This window comes from Branchiostoma lanceolatum, chromosome 4, assembly GCF_035083965.1.
Source record: "Branchiostoma lanceolatum isolate klBraLanc5 chromosome 4, klBraLanc5.hap2, whole genome shotgun sequence".
In the NCBI taxonomy this organism is placed as follows: Eukaryota; Metazoa; Chordata; class Leptocardii; order Amphioxiformes; family Branchiostomatidae; genus Branchiostoma; species Branchiostoma lanceolatum.
Genome location: NC_089725.1, coordinates 27,902,971 through 27,924,163, shown reverse-complemented (window position 1 = coordinate 27,924,163; position 21,193 = coordinate 27,902,971). Strand labels below are relative to the sequence as shown.

General features: G+C 41.7%; 2 protein-coding genes across 5 annotated transcripts in view; both read left to right on the top strand.

Annotated features, from left to right (window-relative positions):
* Positions 1-8,722, top strand: part of LOC136433814 (protein capicua homolog) — a 22,362-nt gene extending 13,640 nt beyond the window's left edge. For 2 of the 3 annotated variants that reach the window (XM_066426345.1, XM_066426346.1), the window contains exons 14-21: positions 217-407; positions 1,012-1,292; positions 1,747-1,862; positions 2,321-2,481; positions 2,886-3,032; positions 3,522-3,659; positions 3,989-4,068; positions 4,430-8,722. In XM_066426345.1, coding sequence (XP_066282442.1) covers positions 217-407; positions 1,012-1,292; positions 1,747-1,862; positions 2,321-2,481; positions 2,886-3,032; positions 3,522-3,659; positions 3,989-4,068; positions 4,430-4,585 — 1,270 coding nt within the window. In that variant the 3' untranslated portion in view covers positions 4,586-8,722. The remainder of the gene's footprint in view (positions 1-216; positions 408-1,011; positions 1,293-1,746; positions 1,863-2,320; positions 2,482-2,885; positions 3,033-3,521; positions 3,660-3,988; positions 4,069-4,429) is intronic. The other variant, XM_066426347.1, reaches the window with a different exon arrangement.
* LOC136433817 (mitochondrial amidoxime reducing component 2-like) lies at positions 5,337-21,193 on the top strand. Of its 2 annotated transcripts, none has more exons than XM_066426354.1 (8): positions 5,337-7,793; positions 13,625-13,779; positions 14,393-14,566; positions 15,599-15,770; positions 16,552-16,692; positions 18,606-18,667; positions 19,037-19,108; positions 19,435-21,193. In XM_066426354.1, the coding sequence occupies exons 1-8, from the start codon at positions 7,722-7,724 to the stop codon at positions 19,559-19,561; spliced, it is 975 nt and encodes a 324-aa protein (XP_066282451.1). In that variant the 5' UTR covers positions 5,337-7,721; the 3' UTR covers positions 19,562-21,193. The 2 variants fall into 2 exon arrangements, with proteins under 2 accessions (XP_066282451.1, XP_066282452.1); XM_066426355.1 differs by lacking the exon at positions 5,337-7,793 and adding an exon at positions 13,370-13,392.

Below are 21,193 nucleotides of genomic sequence, written 5' to 3'. Positions count from 1 at the left end.
AAAATAGCAATAACCTTGTGGTAAACGGGCATACAGTCCCCTTTCTATGCTTGAGACACCAGTCCTCAGCTTAGCAGCTGGGCTGTTGGTTTTACTTGACAGGACACTGGGGCAGGTGTTGGTTCCACACTTGAACTTCTGTCTGTTGTGACAGTCACAATTTCCTGTATAGATTTAAGTTGTGATGTCACATTGAATAACGATCCTGTCCCTCAGGGTTCCCAGTTTGCCCAGTCAGACTCCACCAGGCAGTGCTGTCACAGTAGGGGGGACTGTCAACCTAGCAGCTCTGCCGAGAAACGACACGGTAGCTGCGAAAAGTGCTGCGGCAGGGCTGGTACAGCTGCTGTCGGGACAGCCAGCGGGTGGAGCAGCCTTTCCTAACCAGTTTGGCACCACTGGGACTGGTTAGTGTCAGGATGTTTCTTACCAGACAAAGCACAACTTTGTAGTGTATCTAGTCCAGAGGTTGGAAGTTCGAATCCCGCTGTTGTTGCTCACCTGACATGAACTCTGCTGGAAAGGGTTGCAGTCCTTAAGATGGGATGTAAAGCTGTGGTCTACTGTTCATTGTACTTGTTGAAAAGAGCTAGGAGAATTTCCCCAGTACAATGAATCTGTAAATACTGTCTTGAGTTCTCTGTCACAACCAGTGGAAAAATAGTGTCAGTGAGCAAAACTGATTCGAGATCACTTTCACTATTTTTGTACACTTTGGCTTGAAATAGCATCTGTATGTGCAGGGTACTGCAGGTAAAAGTAGAGCTGTGCAGGTATTTTTGATGTCAAGTGATAGTCCAAAGTAGAGTTTTGTTTTACAGGAGAGTACAGAATTTTTAAAATATGGTAACAGGCCCACCTTCAAATACTGTTTTTCAATAGACTGAACTTCATGTGCACCACACTAGAGGGATACACTGTAATGATTACTACTTTATTTAATTGAGTACATGTACTTTAAGTCAGTCTATGATACATCTTTTACATTCTTTGCACTCTTTGGAATTCCAGGCTACAGTAGGATACAAGGTAGTAACCACACATCAGACCTTCAGAAACAGAGCAGTAGCAGAAGCAGCGCAGTGACAATAGCAGCAGCTCCGTCTACAACCCAAAGTGTGGCCCCCGGTGGCAAAGACGCGTCCCACAGTGTCCCTGTAACTCCAGGTGTCGTCTGTACGTCTGCACCAGAGTCGGTTGAGAATACCCCCACCATGACAAGCAGCAGTCAACCCTCCAGTCTCACTGTGAGCCAGGCCTCCAGTAGGGTCCAGACAAACCCAACTGCTACGGTGTGTAGTTTTGCCGTTACCTTCGCCAACTGGGCTGTTTTGGTGCCATTTGTTTGTGGGTTGTGTGGGTTTGTTGACAGCATAACTCAAAAAGTCGAGGGATTCATCTGATATTTTCATTCAAAGACTTTTTAAAGTGTGCTTCCCATACAGTCTAGGATGTAGTTGCAAGTTGAACATTTTTGTCAAAGGCTGGTATTTTGGAAATAGGTGCACTGGTGTACCTAACCTAAAGATTTAGGTGCACAGAAAGAATTTTGGGACATGCACAACATAAGATAAAGTAGAGTGTCAGCAAACTAAAAGTTAGGTGCACAGCTGCAATTTTGGTTGCACAAAGGTGCACTTGCACCCAGTATTTCAAGCCTTGTTGTTCCATGTTGTAATCTTTTAAATGTGAGCAAAATTTCAGTATCTTCTTTTTAACACTGTAAACTCTCTTTATGCTGGCCAGGACACAGCCACTGTGAGCCACCACCCTGAAAGACCACACCCCAAGGATTCTCTAACAGCAGGTCAAGAGCACAAGCCACAGTTACCAGAAACCTTGTCACAGACAGACACAAGCAGGTATTGTCTTGCTCAAGTCACCTGTAGCTTTATGTAACTGTTTATTCCTTTCCTCAGGTATATCAAAAAATTTTGGATTGTTGACTTACACAGCCGGGGAGTTGACCACTCTTGGTAGTGACCGTCACTACCAGGAGTAATGAAAAACCTTGGGAAATGTAAATAGAAAATGGGGATACTAAACAGCCACCCTGGGTACCATACAACTAACCTTTGCCCTTTTGGTGTATTAATACATCCATGCCCTACTTGTTCACTGTCTGTTAATTTGACTTCAGATCGTCTGCTGACAACGCTCTCTTTTCTGTCATTCAAAAATGACATTGTCCTACCAAACTAATTTGGTCATAATACAAATGATACAGAGAGTTTTGCAGATGTTTATGTAACTTCTGATGCAACCTCTATGTAGCTTAAACCTGTTATTTGTGAATTTACTTCTGTATCTTTTGTGTCAGCCTGAAGATTCTATCAGAAGTTGACTTCGAAGCGCGGCTGGCGGAGCTGCCAGAGTTCCAGCCCAGCGGCACGGGGATCAGCAGGCTGACCACCACACCCAGGGAGCTGCTCAGCTGCTACAGACGCAAGCGGAAAGGATCCAGCAGCATGATGTCCAAGGGTGAGGGACGAAATGTGTCATAGTCATTATAAAGGAACAGAGTCTTTCTACACATACAATAATTCGCTCCTTATGTCAATGGGGTACATGTAAGATTATGCCGTAAAGTTGGTAGAGTGGGGTTTTAGACTCTCAGTTTCACATTGACCTCTACACCCGTTAATTTTGGTACAGGTTGGCCCTTTTGATACTGCCTTGCCACTGATAGATCTGCTTGGAGATTTCATGGCAAAATCATGGCACCGTAAATGCATGTTTCCATTGTATTGCTACATTAACTGTACTACAAAATTGTTTCAGCTAGTAACTTAAACACTGAAAACCTCCTTTCCCCTCCTGCTGCTAAATCTAAAAAATAAATAGATTTACACTGGATAAAACTAAGCTTTGCCCTCTCCCCACAGATGGGGAGGGAATACCCGAGGAGCCAGATTCACCGAAGAAGTCCCGCCCCCGCCGGAAGTCCAGTACCAGCTCGGAGCCCAGTGTTGGGGAGGAGCTGGCTAACATGGAGATGATGGCAGAGGCTGCTGTAGCTGTACAGAGGAGAGGTGGGCAGGATAGGAATAATTATGAACTTAACTGGGTACAATGTACAAAAATGTATGGCAAACGCAACAATTCTAGAGACCTACATGTACATGTATCTACATCTATTAGGAAAATGAATTAACTAAGTCCTGTAGTAACAGTATTGTATTATTTTGACTCACTGTTGGATTGCAGCATGAAATGAACCAACCATATTCTGCATGAATGACATTGTCAAAAAAAAGAAAATTGATATAATAGTGAATACATATCATATATTAGCTTCTTTTGTTTCAGCATGAAAGAGATATACGATACCTCAAGACATTTGTAAATCTTTCAGGCCCTGCCAAGCCTTGATACCAAATTTGTACTGGTTTTGTCTCATATACATAATATACATCATGTATGTGTAGTATTAGATGGATTCAGACATAAACGATCACTGCATCCCAGCAAATTGAGTGAGATCCCCAGAAATTGTGTAAACTGATAAGCCCATATTTCAGGCTCTCAGAGCTCGGACGGTGATGTGTTCAGTGACGTGGAGGGAGACCGCACGTCCTACTCCTCTCTACGGCGTACGCTGGACCAACGGAGAAACCTCGTGATGCAGCTGTTCCAAGAGCAGGGACTCTTCCCATCTGGTAACACACTATTCATGCTTACTGAATACTGTTTTACTTTGTGGGGACTTGATTTTGAAGTAAAAGGTAAAAGAAGTTGTCAGTAGTATTCTAAGTTTGAGGTGTGATGCGATGCAGTGAAAGGTCACTGCAAAAACTTCAAACAAAAGAACTGTAACTGTTTCACAATTTGCAGTTGCTGTAGTTGGACAATATTTTAGTAGGACTGAAGAAGACAGTTAGAAATGTCACCAATTTGGATGAGCTTGGTGCTTACAATGTGCTATAAAGAATTGTTATCTGAAGTTACTGACATTACATGTACTGACTCTGTCACTTTTTCTATCTAGCCCAGGCTACTACAGCATTCCAAGCAAGATACCATGACATATTTCCCAGTAAACTTTGTCTGCAACTAAAGATTAGGGAGGTCAGTTGTTTTTCCTTTGTATTTTTGTCCGATTTTGGATTGATGTGTAAACAGTGTGTAGCTGAAAAAGCAAACATGCTTCTCATGCCTTTCATCATCAGCTAGCAACCTGTAGGTCAGTAATAAGCAAGTAAAATTTTTATTCCACATGATTCAATCATGCATTGCTTTGTCGAAGTTGTCAAGTTCATTTCCTGTATCTTGGGTCAAAGCAGCAGTTAAAAGTAAGATTTCTGCCATACACCCAGCCTCTTGGCTTTCAGAGAAGGACAGATGAGATGGGTTTCAACAGAGTTTAGTAATAACCACAATTCTTGCTTTCAACAACCAATGGTTTGTTTGCCATTTTTGTTTTGTGTAGGTTCGTCAGAAGCTGATGCAGCAGCAGTCGCATGGCTCGGAGGGAGGGGGGGAGGAGGACTCCGTGTTCCACACCGAGGACAAGCTGCAGGTCCCCCTCGACGGGACCGAGAAGAACGACAACGGTCCTGCCGCCATCGTGGCCAGCAGTATCTAAACTCCTCTTCTGTTAACAGCTTAACATGATTTTGCCAGGTCACAAACAAATTTGTATTCACCACCCTAAAAGAATGTCCCTTAATGAGATCTCCAATGCAATGGACTCCTGTATATCGGCACTGTGCTGAAATTGTGGCCAGCAGCATTTTAACTCCTCTTCTGTTAACAGCTTCTGACATAATTTTGCGGGGTCACAATTTTCCTCCACCCTAGAGGAATGCCTCTAAAAAGATCTCCAATGCAATGGACTCCTGTATATCAGAACTGTGCTGCAATTGTGGCCAGCAGCATTTTAACTCCTCTTCTGTTAACAGCTTCTGACATAATTTTGCGGGGTCACAATTTTCCTCCACCCTAGAAGAATGCCTCTGAAAGAGAGCTCCCAATGCAATGGACTCCAGACCTGTATATCTAAACTGTGCTGCAATTGTGGCTAGCAGCATTTAAACTCCTCTTCTGTTAACAGTTTCTAACATGATTTCGCAAGGTCACAAACAAATGTATATCCACCAGCTAGCCTAAAAGAATGTGTCTAGAGAGATCTCCAATACAACGGATTCCTGTATAATGCACTCCTGTATATCTTAACTGTGCTGCAATCATGGTTGGTCAGCAGCATTTAAACTCTTCTTCTGTCGGGGAAAAGCAATGAAATATTTTTGGACTTCTTTAAGAGTAAACGTTTTCTTAAGTAATTCTGCTAGGTCATATACAAATGTATATCCACCACCCTCAGAGAAAGCACATAAAGAGATCTCCAATGCAACGTCCCCCAGTATAATGCACTCCTGTATATCTAAACTGTGCTTACCTGGGGGGGTGGTGCACTGGAGATCTCTCAAGTTTACTGTTTTTCAAAATGGCAGATATATGGAACCCAGTGGGTAAATGTTAATGGAGGTTATATAAAAAGGTTGATTCCTAGGTTGGATCATGAAAAAATAACCCAGGCACAAGTTATGACATTTATGGATTTATAGAAATATCAAATCAGGAAAGTAACACTGACGTTGACAGAAAGTGTGATTATACTAACATTACATGTTTGTCACTGAACTATTTTCTTGCCTGAATTACCTTCTAAGACAAAGGCAGGAGAAAGGCATAATCTAAAACTGCAGGGGGGATTTCTTTTTTTGTTGTATTTTAAGATCTTGTATAAGATTTATCTCTGTTTTTCACATGAACTGGAAAATAGATCTCATTTATTTACAAACAAAGAAATTCTGTCAAGCAAATTGCCACCAACAGAAAATATGGAGACATGTACAATGCCTCAGAAGGATTACATTTTGTACACTTAAAGTTTTACTATCTGTGTCCGTGTTGTTGCCCTATGGCAAAACACACTAGCTAAATGTACTTACAGATGTCGGTTGCACAACATCACTTTACAGGACAACTTGACAACTGTTGCAGTAGTATTTCAGACTGCAGCCCAACAGCCCTATCCTGTTAAGAACTAATTTTTTAAATGCTGTATGTCTTACAGTGATTTAACAATAACGTATGCTGCATCTGACAATACGTGTTGAGATGTTTCTTGTACAGTGTACTGTGGAGTAGTGACTATTTACACAAGTTTCTGGGAAGGTATCATTTATGTGACCTTGTGTAGTACTGTATAGTGATATCAAAGTACAGTAGCCTTCATGTATTTTATGAAATGAATGTTGACAAACATACATGTACTTTCCAGATTTGGGTCCCATATTAGACAGGAAAATTATGCTGCCAAGTTTTACCTTTAAATTTCTATGTTGTGGGGGGAAGTTCACCTGGCAAGCAATTTAGTAGTAGTAGTCCACTGTGTTCTGCTGCTGCAGTGGTCTGAACACTCTGCAGCTGCAATCAGTCTTTCTTAGGGCCCAGGTGAATTGGACTTAACAGTAGAGCTGTGTAATTCTTACACTAAGCATCTAGATCTCTGTTTACTGTCCTGTGTAGTATTGGAAGATACAGACAGGCAGCATGTGAGACTTTTACATCCCCTTTCCACTTGATGCTGCAACCGCTGAGCTGGCCAAAGATCGCTCAACGAATTTCATTTTTCAACGTTATGTGTCTTTTGTCTTCTTTACAATCATAGTATTACATTAACATCTTGCATCCTATTCCAATTATCAAATCTTGGTTAGCACAATCCGATTTTGGTTGCTGTGCGTTACTCAGTGATTACCATCTAGTTGAACGGGGGCCTTAAACTGGATGTATTTGCAGTCAGCTAGTATTCAGGATTTTCTTAGCTTTGGATGTACCCATGACACTACATGTAGTACTGTTATTGTCAGTGCTTAACCATGTTTTGAATGGTGACCCTTTCCCCTCTTGTACATGTGTATGAAACACTCTGACCTGGTGCTGTAAGAGTTACTGTAGTTGGTATGATGCAATATATCAGCATTTTCACGCTTCAGGATTCCCTGGATAATGAATATGCATGTCTGCCCTGTTCTTGTACATGTCATCGTCCGAGAATTTTAGCTGTCAAAGTTTACTCTTGACCACTCCATTACTATCATGTGAACATTGTGTGACCGATATTGTAGATTTTATCCTAAAGAGTCTATCTAACATGTACTTCAGGCAGATGTAAAGAGCTGGTGAAAAAGTGGATGACTTTTTATTATCACTCCTTACTTGTGCTGACATTGTGATTTGTTGCATCGATGAGCACCGGGAATAACTTTCCCACTAGCCATCCTTTTCAAAAATCAAAGATTATATTTCATGATTGTTAAAAACGTATGAATTGCTGTAATTGTGTCTAACCTCCTCATACACCTTTCTCACGCGGCGGACATGATAGAATGAAGACGAGGCCAATGAGGCAAAGAAGCAAAAATAATGTACAGATTTAGTTTTCCTCCTTAATCACATTAAGTTTTAAAATATGATATCCAAGTATCAATATTACAACTAATGCAATGTACAAAAAAGATGCAGCAATTTAGAGCTTCGTTGACCGATCCCATAGTCTCCGCCCTCCTCTGTCAGCGTAGAAATGCAAAATAAAAACATAGAAATGCAAATATTTGACGGTCTTGCAGCCACTTCCTCATTGGTCGATTCTCTAATTATCAGGTAATCATTGGCTAAACTGGTAATTGTGATTGACAGTTAGGATCGGTCTAATGTTTGCCACAAGGGCCTCGTTTTCATTCTATCATGGCCGCCGCGTGAGAAAGGTCTATACAGCAATCAGAGTAAGGAGGGGTTACTTTACTCATGACTTGAATGTTGTGACATTTTGAATCTGCGTACATGTATGTGATTAATATGTTTTATTTGAATTAATCAACAACTCACAGTTGAGATGTGATGTTTACTTAATATGCACTGGCATTTTTACTGGCACCATGTATACATGCACAGGTAAAATGTGACCAAGTATTTTTCTACTTGATATTGTAGTACAGTTCAATTTTGCAATCATCGTGCACCTGTGTTGTATTGCATCATTTGTAACTTAACGATACTTCTGTTTGTGCTTCTGAAACTTGATTTGTGTTGTTACTAACAGAGCAGCATACATGTAGCTCTTACATTCATTGCTATGGCCATAGCTGCAGAATGATGTAACAGCGATAGTTTTACATGAACGTACAATGTACGGTGGTGCCACTTAACGTAACAAAGGTCATCCGCAGGTGGCCTCTGGTCTCGTATTGTACAGGTTGTGCTGACGAAGTGACTTAATTGTTTTTGTGCTTTTTTTTTTTCACGTGGAAGGTATACCACAATTTTGTCCACCCAAGATTCACAGTGAGTATTCCAGAATGAAATATTGAACTCTTCTGTCTCCGTCTGTACTTCTGAAGTCTTTACCAGCGCTCCTTATTTATTTATTTGGGCATAATGACCTTTGTGACACAACATTCAGTGTCGGTGTGAACCCAGCAATTGGGGATGATTCTCAGTCCAATGTTTCAGTGCTGTTGCTAATGATGTTACCTAACATATATTGTACATAGAAATTACAGGTGTGCATATGCACCATATAGTCTCTATCCACTCCGAATAATTCACTCATGTCATATCAATTACACCTGCATCATCCTCTATATCCGTTGTCAAATATATATTGTGATATCCCAATTTTAGAGCAATAAATACAGATTGTTCTATAAACTGATTGCAGGATCTTTGCCCATTTTCTGTAAGGTTTGTGTGATGTCTTATGATGACTTTCATTCAGATTTATCTGGTTTAGACAAAATAGCAGGCTAAATTTACATTATGTAAGACAGTAACAGAATACATTTATTCAATATAGGTGTTAAAATACTGACATGACTGCTGACAATTAAGGGGCGATCCCAGATTTTATACAGCTTTTATGTGAACACACTGTTTAATAGAGTTTAACAGGAACTTATGATATTCTCAAGATACATAGAGATAGAGCAAGTGCAATGGTGGGAAAGATAAAGAGCTAGCCTTTTTTTGCTTCAAATGCTTGTTTTTTTTCTAGCTGTATAACCTTTTTGACAAGTTCATTGTAAGCACAGCAAGCCTCCGTAACGCTAAACAAACCGGGGCCCGGCCGGGCTGTTTGCGTGAACAAAAATGGAATAATTCATATCAAGAGTTACACAAATAAATAGTTCGCATGATTGATGGAACAAAAAAAATGACAAAGTAGAAACCCCAACAAAAACGGCTAAAACACGTCAAAAACCAGCCGGAACCCCTCCTCTTCTTGGAGAGTAGAGGCATATAGCACAATCTTCCTTGGAGTAGTACTACAACTGATCATTCAGGGTTATCTTAAGTTCCAATCCCTTAGAGCTCTTCGGGTGGAATTTTCTATTTTGTTATCGGTCAGTGCGGTAAATGAAGTTTACTGTAAATGCTCGCGGGGATTTGATTTCGCAGTAGGGAGAAACTTGCGGGGTTCGCTGTAGTTTTCAGTTCGCGTTTGAAACAATAGTAGCGCTACAGTCACCTTTTCGCGGTGATTTTAAGTTCGCGGTAAAGAGTTCACCGCGAAAACCGCGAACATAAAACACCGCGAACCTTTCTGCATTTACAGAAGTGTCGGTACAGTAATGGAGATTATCGTCACAGCTCCTATTGCTTCCGTGACGATGCAAAGTAGACGGGTGGGTTTTGTTGCCTGTCCCCAGGTGACCTTGACATTTCGAATGTTTGTTTATGTTCTCAAATGTCACCCGTAAGTCACGTAAGGGGGTTATTCATTCTGAAGCCTGCCGCCATTTTTTGTGAACGTGATTTTGATGTCGGCTGCAACGTTGACGTTAACCTGAAGGCATCGGCTCCGTGACTGTTGGGGAAAAGCTGGGATTCCAGTGCGGAACAGCTTAAACTTTGCGTGAATACATGTAGTTTCGCCAGGTTGGTAAATCACTGGCGAACGAAGTTCCTTGCACGCAAGCGATATGTTTTTCACCTGCCTAGTTTCCGTAGACCGTCTGCCACCTTTCACCAGCTGGAAGGTGGCAGACGGTCCACTGATCATGAAGTGTTGTCGGTAAGTTAGGGAAACCCTTGGCTGATCTTGGCTGTGTGCACAGATCTTTGTTAACCGGCTTTCAGTTCGTTTTAATTTAGAGCCCGAAGTAATGACGTTTGTAGCCACACAGTGAGTCGTCTCGCCACGGTGCTCAAACTCAAAGGTCATACCTGCGTTTTCTCTCCTGAAAAGGTCAAAGGTATTTAGTACTTCAAGTGGCGTACGAGAGAGTTCGCGACCTCACCTACGGAAACAAGGGGTATAACGGAGGGTGCTGCAACTTCGGCATGCTCCCAACTTCGGCAGGATTTTTAATTGTCTCGTTCTGCAGAAGTGAGCCATCTTTTTTTTTCATCCACGGTGCTGAATAAAATCGTTAAGAACCCAACTTCATGCATAGAGCTGTCGTCTGAATAAAACAGGGATTTGTGTACAATCAACTGATTTTTCTGCCACGAGGAAAATGTGGCGATTAAAAATGGCTACGTTCGATGCAAGGACATTGTGTAGTGGCAACTCTTACATGGGGGCTGCATGCCCTTATACGTAGAGCGTAATGAGCCGTTTTAATTTTACGTAGAGCGTTGCCGACCACTCCAATTCAACGTAGAGCGTAGTCTGCGTATTTTACGTTGAACGTTATTGACCACTTAAATTCTACGTAATGCGTAGTAGCTACCCGGAATTTAGCGTAAAACGTACTTGATGAATTGTGCGTAAAGCGTTGTCAAACTTTTCTAACCTTGCTCTAAGTCACAAACGAGTGCGCGGTCTGTTTTGTTTTGCTATCCCCCTTTATACAATGGAACAATCCTCCGAACTCGTTCCCAAAATCTTGTTTTTAGAAGTTTGACACTTTTGCTGGTGCGCGGAAGAGCCACTTGGCTAAAAATGGAGACCGGCCTGGGGGGACTCCTTAAGAGCAAGGGATTTAAGCCTGATGATGATGATAATGGTAGTAGATAGCTAGCTGCAGACCAACATGTAGTAAGGGTGATCAGTCAATGTATGAATTGAACCTTCTTCTAGAATAAAGTTGTTGATAGAAGTTATCATACAACATATAATGCCCCGGAGCCAATGGGCATAAATGTAGTTCTCTTGCTGACTGGAAGGACCGCATCCTTTCCCCTCCGCTATTACCCCTGATCAAAGACCAGAACGCTGCTGAAACATCCTGAGGTCAGCCCGTGTCGACAACTGCAGCTGTTCCTCTTCAACAGGAAAGAAGTAGGTTCTGAGATTTTTTGTTGTTCTTTCATTAATCGACGATGGACAGGATGAAAAGTTTTTCAAAGGTTTGATGCGGAAGAATTGTTGTCTATTCTCGCTTCCGTAAGTTGCTAAAAAAGGTTGAATAATTTGACAAGGGTTGGACAGATTTGTCATTTGTAACCAAAGCTGTACTACAATGGCTCTCCACATGCTCTGATGAAATATTCCCCCTTTTCTTGGACAATTTCTACCATTTTCAGTCCTGGTATGTTACGCCGAATGGTGCCGCGTGACCCATTTAAATTCAGATTCTGCTTCAAATGTTTCAATTTTTCTAGCTACGTTATTTTCTCCAGAAGCAGGACATTTTATAAGAAGAACTATCTATCTATCGGCCATCAGCCGGGACTAAACAAGTTATGTTTTAGTCACTATCTATAAAGGTTACCCTTGACCAATCAATTCCCACGTTTTAAAACGAAAGATGCTTATCTTGGTGGTACATTTCATCTGAAAATGGAGATAATTTAGGTTGTATTCATCCATATGGGACATAATAGTAGCTCCAGCTATCATTACCTCTGGTTACCATATACGGTGGCCCACATGTCAGCATTTGCCTCGGGCGTTGGACGGCCGATTTCTCAGTAATGGACAGCCGGAGCGGTAAATCATATCGTTTTGACGCAGGTATCAGGGTGACCCAAATACTGCAAAATATAGAAATGTTCACGGTGGTTTTATGTTCGCGGTTTTCGCGGTGACCTTTCAGCGCGAACTTAATATTCCCCCTAATTTTGACAATTTATACCATGTTTCAGGGTGTCAGGGTGTGTTTCGCCAAATGGCGTTTATATCGCTTGACCGATTTAGATTCAGATCCTGCTTCAATTGCATAAAAGTTTGTTTTTTCTCTAGCTACAGTTCTCTCCAGTAGCAGGACATGTTATAAGTGGAATGACGGCCCTCATAGTAGGCCATATATTTACGCTTTTTAAAGAACAAAGGATCTTGAAAGAAACTACTGAAACGATTTTATCTTTAGCTACTTTCTATAAAGGTTGCTCTTGACCAACCAATTTCCAAAAATCTCTTGCTCTTAAGCAGGTCCCCAGGTGTCCCCTCACCAGGCCTGCGGATTTTGCCACGCCGTATTTCAGACATGTCATACTCCGTCCAAAAGCACGTCGTAGTTGAAGAGAACTACATCGTACCTTTGTGTCACCACGACGTAGTACAGTTAGGCCGTATTTCAGCCCTGCATAATGCATTGGGAAGCTTCAGAATTAAGCGTAGAGCGTAGAGAGGCGTCCTGAATTTAGCGTAATACGTAGTTGGCCGTCCGAATTTAGCGTAGAGCGTTGTCGGGACCCCCCCCCCCCCCCCATTCAGGCCCTCTTACATAAAACTAAAAACATATTCAACCGTCGTCATGCCAACTTACTTGTTGTACACATGAGGCATAAAGCAAAACAAAACACCCAAAAAACATGGGTCTTGGTTAGTTTATGTCGCAATTTAGCTTGTCTGAAATAACGAAATCAACCGAAAGAACGGATCGTCAACGTTGTCATGGCTTGGAACGCAACAAGCGGCGTAAACAGTCGCTTAGCCACAGCGCGCCCCGCATCGGTGAAGACTTACTCACGATCAAAAATTATTTACCAGAGGGAAGTTGAAGTTAGTTGACATGAAATTCTTCCTTCTGTTTACTTAAAATAGTACCGACGAATCAATGAGATACAAAGATATTTTTATGCCGAAGTTACGGTACCCTAATCAGAATGGAACAATATGGAACGTTTTAATCATAACAACATATTTCTGGATTTACCCACTGAGATCGATGGCGTAAATCGTGCACGGACGATGAAAAATCAACTCCACAACGGCAAATCCTCAAACACCACCACTCTAATTTATCATTCGTCAAAACGCAACACTTTTCAGACAACCGACACTGGTGCAATACGATGTCGAACTCATAGATTTACGTCCGAAGTTGCATCATCCTCCGTTAACTCCGAGGCATTTGTATAAACTCATTATGTCCTCCAAAAGTTACTCAAATCAGTTCAGGATTAATTGGCTAGGAGAGTCAATCCACGTGAAGGGTAAAATTTTCATTTTTATCAAATGTTACCCTATGGTGGCTCCCTATAGCCTGGTAGTGACGATATGCCTGGTTGCTGCCGGTACTGTGGCGATTGTTAGAAGGCAGGCTTTTTTGCTTGCAGTCTTATGTTATACTTCAGTCAACACGTGACGAGACTGCAACCCCCAAAGGTCGTCACGATTACCATTAGAACATTGACATCAAACAATGAACCCCTTAATTCATTCCAGGATTTGCGTGATCGTTCAAAGAGAATGGCGTCCTATGAGGAAGTAGGGAGCGTTTCCAGCATCTTCCTCTACCCGGTGAAGTCGTGCCGGGGGCTGGCCGTGGAGGAGGCGCAGGTCACGCCGGTAGGGCTGAAGCACCAGGCACTGATGGACAGGTCAGCTTGTGCTAGGGTCGCATTTCCCAACCGGGGCCCGGCCGGGCAGTTTGAGGGAACAAAAAAAAACAAATAACTGTATTATGAGAGACATTAAAACACACAACACGTAGAAATGATCATAATCTGTGTATATGACCCAGCCCCAGCATTACATGGCGATATAGAAATGATGGTATTTCTCTCTCTATGCAGAGAGGGCTATTTTTCCGTGTATTCTCCTACCAGTTCTACTTTTGCCAGTGGCATTACTCAAGAAATCCATTGATGGATTGCTCTGATATTTGGATGTGGGTAGGTCTTGAGAAGAAGGTCAAGGTCACATGATTTCTTTTTGACATTCTTTGGCACTTGGCAATTTAACAGAATGTTGATTTTTTTTGCCTTCCTGTATCAATGTTCATTTGTTTTAAAATATAACAGAGGTACAGGGAAGTGGATTTCGGGTCAGATAGTTGATTATCATAATAAGTTTATGAAATGAGATGCCATGTTTTTAACAGGCTACAGAAATAACCTCTAAAATTGAATATTGCATGTGTGACTTGTTCAGTCATGATTGTTTGTTTGTGTGTGTGTACATGACTGAGTCTTGTATCATAACTCTTGCCAGGCACTGGCTGGTGGTGAATGAAAAGAATCACTTCATTACCGCTCGGCAGCAGCCGTCCCTGGTGCTGGTGACCTCCAGCCTGGCTGAAGACGGCAGCCTGTGTCTGGACGCACCCGGAAAGGACACTCTCAGACTGCCGACCAATCTGGGGGAGGGCAAGCCTGTCTACACAAAGTATATAACGTTGTCATATTCATTACCAGGGTGCCTATTATACTACTAATAGTATACCTAGCAACTTAAGCGGATACAGTGCAACTCAGTTTACTTGTAATCTATCAATTTCATGTTACGACTTGGCTGGGATCGAAACCCCGACCTGCCGAATACAAGGACAAGGTGAAGACTCTAACGTTAGACCCCGCTAGTCATTGTAAATGGGGCCATTATAACCACCTGTGTAACCTCTCATCAGATCTCATCTATCCCCTAGACTAACTATTTGACCGTTGGGGCATCAAAGAAGATCTGGCAACCAGTTTTCTCCAACCTTCTTAATTTTCTGTTTTTCTTAGTGTTTCACTTCTCAGTGTGTCATGCTTGTCCATTTTCCAATATCATCCTCCAATGTTTTCCGTTGCCTACCCCTCTTCCTCCCTGGACGGTTCCCTGCATGATAGTTTTGGCTAGTCCCGATGACCTTGACACACATGGCCGTACCACTTCAGTTTTTTCTTCTTTACTGTACTTTAAATAGAAAGTATTCGTATGGATATTAGATAAAATATTAGATATAAAAACGCATCTGTGTCCCCTGAGTGTTTGATGATGTGGCAGGAGAATTAAGGGATTGGCTTTACAGACGAGGCTGCCTACCCCTCTTCCTCCCTAGGCGCTCCCTGCATGATAGTTTTGGCTTGTCCCGATGGCCGTGACACGTGACCGTACCACTTCAGTTTTCTTTTCTTTTAATACTGTGGCTAGAGGGTCTTCGTAAGGCCCGATGGACCTGAAGAATCCTATTAGATTTATCTATTTGTTTGAAATATCTCTATTGGTAACAGTATATGATACTTTACTGCTCTTCCTGGAGTCGTAACTATATTATATAACAAACACATACAATGAAATCTGTCTGTGTCTCCAGAGTGTTTGGCTCAGTCCCAATGGCCGTGACACGTGTGCGTACCGCCTCAGTTTTCTCTTCTTTACTGTGGTTAGAAGGTCTTCAAAATGCTATTGGCTAAACCATATCTATGTCCCCAGAGTGTTTGATGTGGCCGGAGAAGGGGTAGACTGCGGGGACCAGGCTGCGGAGTGGTTCTCCTCCTACCTGAACAAGCCGGGGACCAGGCTGCTGTTCTCCGCGGCCAACTGCAAGAAGAGGGACCTGACGGAGTGGAAGATGTTCCGGGAGTTTGCGGAGGAGGGGGATGAGGTAAACACACTCAATTGGCATCATTATCATCATATATGGAAACGACGGAGGAAAAATAACGTCCATGCAACTTTCAACGGTCAATTTTTTCCCTTCCTTAATCTGAAAAGGTAAAACTACAGTTAATAAATCATCAATGTCCAGACGTGTTCCACCTATCTAAACGGAACGACTTCCTTGTGATCGCTTTTCTCATATCTATCTATCTATCTATCTATCTATCTATCTATCTATCTATCTATCTATCTATCTATCTATCTATCTATCTATCTATCTATCTATCTATCTATCTATCTATCTATATCTATCTATCTATCTATATCTATCTATATCTATCTATATCTAATCTCTCTCTCTCTCTCTCTCTCTCTCTCTCTCTCTCTATATATATATATATATATATATATATATATATATATACCATCAACCCTTTCAAGTGAAGGGTTGACAGACATCTTGCAAGATGTTGGAACCACTTGTCTAATGAGTGACTTCACTCATTCTCTCTCATCTGTCTCACCTAGTTCTCATTAAACGTTAGGGTTAAGTAACTTAACCTATAGAAACTTTTAGTCTTGTTTTGTGGTGACATAAAACGTTAGTGATAAAGTCTCATATACATGTATAGTCACCACCTGACAACTACTCTATTCTGATACTGTTGCCCATAGCCTGGATGCCAGACCCCCAATCTCTAAAATACGGACCCACACGATAGATATTATAGATTTTGGTGGTCTGCCATCCAGGTAATGTTGCCCACTGACTGTATCCACCCCAGGTTGCCTTCCCTGACTACGCGGCCTTCATGATGCTGTCTGAAGCCTCCCTGGACAACCTGAACTCCAAGCTGGACCTGCCGCTGTCTGTCAGGAACTTCAGACCCAACATTGTGGTGACGGGATGTTCTCCTCATGCTGAGGTCAGAGACTGTCTTTTTTGCGTTTCGGCGCATGCGCGCCGAAACGCATTCTCCTGGCTTTTACCTTCAAGCAAGGAGGAAGGAAGGAAGCTTGGTTCAACACTGTGTCGCAGATTTGCATGTGACACAGGACGGCGCAGATTTGCATGTGACACAGGACGGCGACCGCATGTAACTGCTACAACTGTTCGGAAATATCATTGCATTGTGGTTTCGGACTTTGATATCCTGAAAAATGACCATATTACATCTATTCCACAAGATTGCAGAAGAAAAAAAATGATTTCGTCAAGAAAACGACCAAAAATCGGCATAAATGATACCATATAGTAAGGTTATAGCATTACGTCCAGTGTGAATAGTTACGTACCGCAGCTTGGCCGATCTGGCAACGCAAAGCGCTTCGGACCCAGAAGATCCGGGTTCGTCTCCGTGCATGGATTTCTTTTTCTTTTTAGATATTGAATATCAAAAATATATATTGATATTATATTAATCTATCAATATCATATTTATGAATATCATTTTTTTTCATTAATAAATAAAGAAATATTTTATATTTGTTATTTTTAAATATTCATTTAATATATACAAGGCCTTTGTCTTATGAACAGGACTTCATAGATTCCAAACCCGGCATTCGAATTTTTCTGTTCATTGTAATGGAAAATACCGTGCAGCGGCTCCTATGCGCGGTAAGATGATTCTTGCAAAACACTCCCCACTAAACTTCTATCCCCGATGTAAACAGAGGCTCTTGATGTTGTTTGCAAAACAGCGATTCTTTGTTACAGTAGCAAATGCTCCATTGTTCAGTATCGACTTCATTCAGACAACACGGACGTGGAAAGTGGCGCCCCTCGGCACAAAACTATGGGAATTTTCATGAATTTTAGCAAAATTACCCAGGAAAATAAGGAAGAAATGTTGTAAATGCGGAAACCAGAATAATACGGATGAGGTAGCTGTTGATTTGTTTGACATTTGGTAGTCATTTTAGATAGAACCTTAGCTGTTATGAACTTCTATTTCACTTAATTACCATAGTGCTGATGATTCAATGGTGCTTTTTCAAATTTTATGTTTTATTGCGTGCCATGTACATAATTACATTGATAGCTTTTATAATGAGCCTATTATACATTTTACAAATAAGTACAAGTTGTAGGCCAAGACCAGCTTTTTCAAAAGCACTTAAGTTAAGTGACGTAACTTCAAAATTGCTTTCCCCAATCTGCCTTTCTCTATTAAAACAGTACTCATTTCCCAAAATGACAATTTTTCTTATAGACTGAACAGCCCTTGAGTGACTTCCTCTGGCAGATTTTACTTCAAGTAAAGGGAAAAGACAATTCACACTTATAAACGTAGCCGAAACGCCAGCTTTTTTTAAAAGCTCTTGTTTCATAATGATTTGGTGATAACATGAGTGAGCTTTTTAGAATGGATTCTACTGAATTAGATACGCTAAGTTCAACTTCCAGCTCGCAAATTTTAGATCAATAGCCTTTTCTTTCGTTAATATCAGTTTCACCTGGTTGGGAAATCATTGGGTTGTACACAAACCATACCAATTACCTGCCAATATTTCTGCATATCAACATTGACTGGTTGTTTTCGCCACAGCGCCACTAAGCAATGGGAAGTAGAACCAGTTATTATTGCACACAAGACTTCAGAAACGTTGGCAATTTGTAATTGGTATTGGTTGTGTACAAATAATCTATTCTTGATACTTAATAGCATTTCATTGCCTTCTGTCTGTCTCAGAGAAACTTTATAATTGATGGCAGTTGCCATTGCTGTGGAAAACCTCAAGCAAAGGAGAATATGCATAGTGCTGTTGACATGGAACTCCATCTTGAGTGGGCTGCACATTCTAATTTCAAAGATTTTCCTTCTTTTTTTCCAAGGATTCCTGGAAGTCCATCAGGATTGGCAAAGCTGAGTTCAGGAGGATGAAGGGGTGTGACCGGTAAGTGATCTGTGATCGGTAACCTATAATTCTTTGATTTCCTCTTAACAATTGTTACAGGTAAGGTAAATGTCACATGTACATAGCCTTTCTAGGGTCAGTGGGTTGCTAATCCACTGTGTCTTGGGTATGGTATTGAAAGGTGCAGCCAATCCTTCTCCTCAGTAACGTCCACAACCAAAGTCAGGTACCCATTTACACCTGGGTGGAGTGAGGAAAGTCGTAGGGCTAGGACTGCAAAGAATTGAAACACTTGACCTCTCAATGCCATGTCCACTAGCCTAACCGCTAGACCATTGATGCCACTCCAATTCTTACAGAAGATTCTCTAAAGGTCAATGACATACACTTTGTTTTCTTGTCGAACAGGTGCGTCTTCACCACCATTGATCCAGAGACAGGTGTGAAGGGTGGGAAGGAACCTCTGGAAACACTCCGGCTGTAAGTACATTTCTATTCCTCTTTCTGCCACCATTTTGTGAGGGTGTGGGCCTTGGCCATGATTCGCCGTAGGATCGCAATTTTAGAACATCCTTGTGATAGTTGTGTACGTGTAGTACGGAACTTAAAGTATGTCTAAAATCCTAGGTTAGTTCTGTTACAACCTGTTTGATAAGTTTTACGACATCAAAATTGTGCGACGGACTACGACGAATGTTACTACACCTTAAACTAATTATGACGACACCCCGACTAACGTAACCTAAGATGATGATGATGATGATAAGGTGGAAATAATTGGCCTAATGAGGCACTGCGTTTTACAGCTACCGACTGGCCGATGAAAAGATGAGGAAGAAGGTCGGCACGTCGCCGATGTTCGGGTCCCACCTGGCCGCCGACCGGGAGGGGACGATCCGTGTCGGGGACACCGTCTTCGCACAGGTGGACTAAAGAACGTCCCCGCATCTCAGATCGAGAAGTTGTGACACTTCAGCCAGCTGCAGCGTTATCCAAACCTATTTCGAGTCTCTTCTGTCCTCTCCGCAAATATTTGCAGAGATGATGAAAGAGTCGGTACTATAAAGGTTTGGATACCGGGTTAGCGACACTTTACTTTGGTTCAAACGTGGGGGTGTCCTAAAACGAAAGAGTTTCGATGAATATGGCTGAAATCCAACCGTACTAACAAGAATGGTGTAGTCCAATTTTTGAGACGACGTTGAAAATCTCAAGTGATCTGGATTTTGTTAATGGATACTCTTCATCAATATGTATTGATCAGAAAATGGTTGCTGAATTCAGGACGCCCAAGAAAATACTATACAAAGCTTGCATTCCATGAATTGAAGGAACGCTATTCGGATTTAAGATTGTAGCCATGCCAGTGACTTGCAGGTGTTGCTGTTAATAGATATGCACAATAGTCATAGCATGTCTCCACAAACCCTGAGATGTATGGTTGCTGATACATGTATTATAAGATATACTAGAGTTTGTTTCCTTCAATGCAATTTACAGTGTATCTACACATTCCAAGTCTTCATAGAAGTTCTATGCTAAGTTATTGCTATGCATGGGCTAAATTTGTTAAAAGCTATTTCCACTGCTCTCGTGTATATAGAATACAACACGGGGTATTCCGTATCACCCGAGGTACCAGCCCGACCGCGGGTCGGATCGCCCGACGGCCGTAGGGCGATCCGACCCGCGGGAGGGCTGGGACCGAGGGTGATGCGGAATACAACGTGTTGTATTTTATTTATGTCATACCTTGGTCATACCCACCCGAGAAAACATACATTTCAATGCGGAATGCGCCAGAAGTTGAGGGAGTTTTGTGTCCTCGAACAAGAAACTGTAGCAACATTGATTCCAATCTCCGAATCCGGTATTCGAATTTCCGACGGCGGTGCAACCGGCGCGCTCGAAATGCGTTCGAAATATTCTATGGAAGCCTGTGTGATAACACTTCCGAACCCTATGTGATCCGGATAGTTATCACACGGTCCGGAACACCCGTATCAGGCCCAGGCATGACATAAAGACTGGTACAGCATGCACTCTGATTACTGGGTTTGTTTTTCATAGCTTTTTCAATAATCGCTATCCTGAATCATGCTAATTTATTGTGTCTCCATATGTTGGCTCCTTCATAAGTTACAAAACCTGGAGTCCAGGATTTTTCTCATAAAACCAATAAACTGTACCATGAATATGCAAAGTCTAACAGGGCTTTTGAAGTTTTATGTAGGAAGGTGGACTTGGTAATGTATCTGGTTGTTATAAGAGAAGTAAAAATAAACTAACAAGATTTAAGATTGCATGTTCACCTATTACCAGTAGATTTTAGAGTTTTTTTTTACTTCAAAACTATAAAATACCAACTTGTCTCTGCCAGACTCCTGAGTTGCTGGAATAATCATAGAAATTAGCCAAATAGTTTGCCAGAGTTGGCCGACCAAAATGTTACACCTAGGCAACAATGTGCAGTTCCTCTTATAGTCAGCTAGATACTGTACAAACTACAATTCAGCCATTTGTGCAGAATTTGTTTTTGATAAATAAACCATTTCTCTCCCACAA

Excerpts from the sequence above, each read along its gene's own strand:
- LOC136433817 (XM_066426354.1), top strand. The coding sequence starts at position 7,722 with ATGTTTGCCACAAGGGCCTCGTTTTCATTCTATCATGGCCGCCGCGTG. Across the intron at positions 16,693-18,605 it reads GATGTTCTCCTCATGCTGAG|GATTCCTGGAAGTCCATCAG; the intron begins GTCAGAGACTGT and ends TTTTTTTCCAAG. Across the intron at positions 18,668-19,036 it reads AGGATGAAGGGGTGTGACCG|GTGCGTCTTCACCACCATTG; the intron begins GTAAGTGATCTG and ends CTTGTCGAACAG.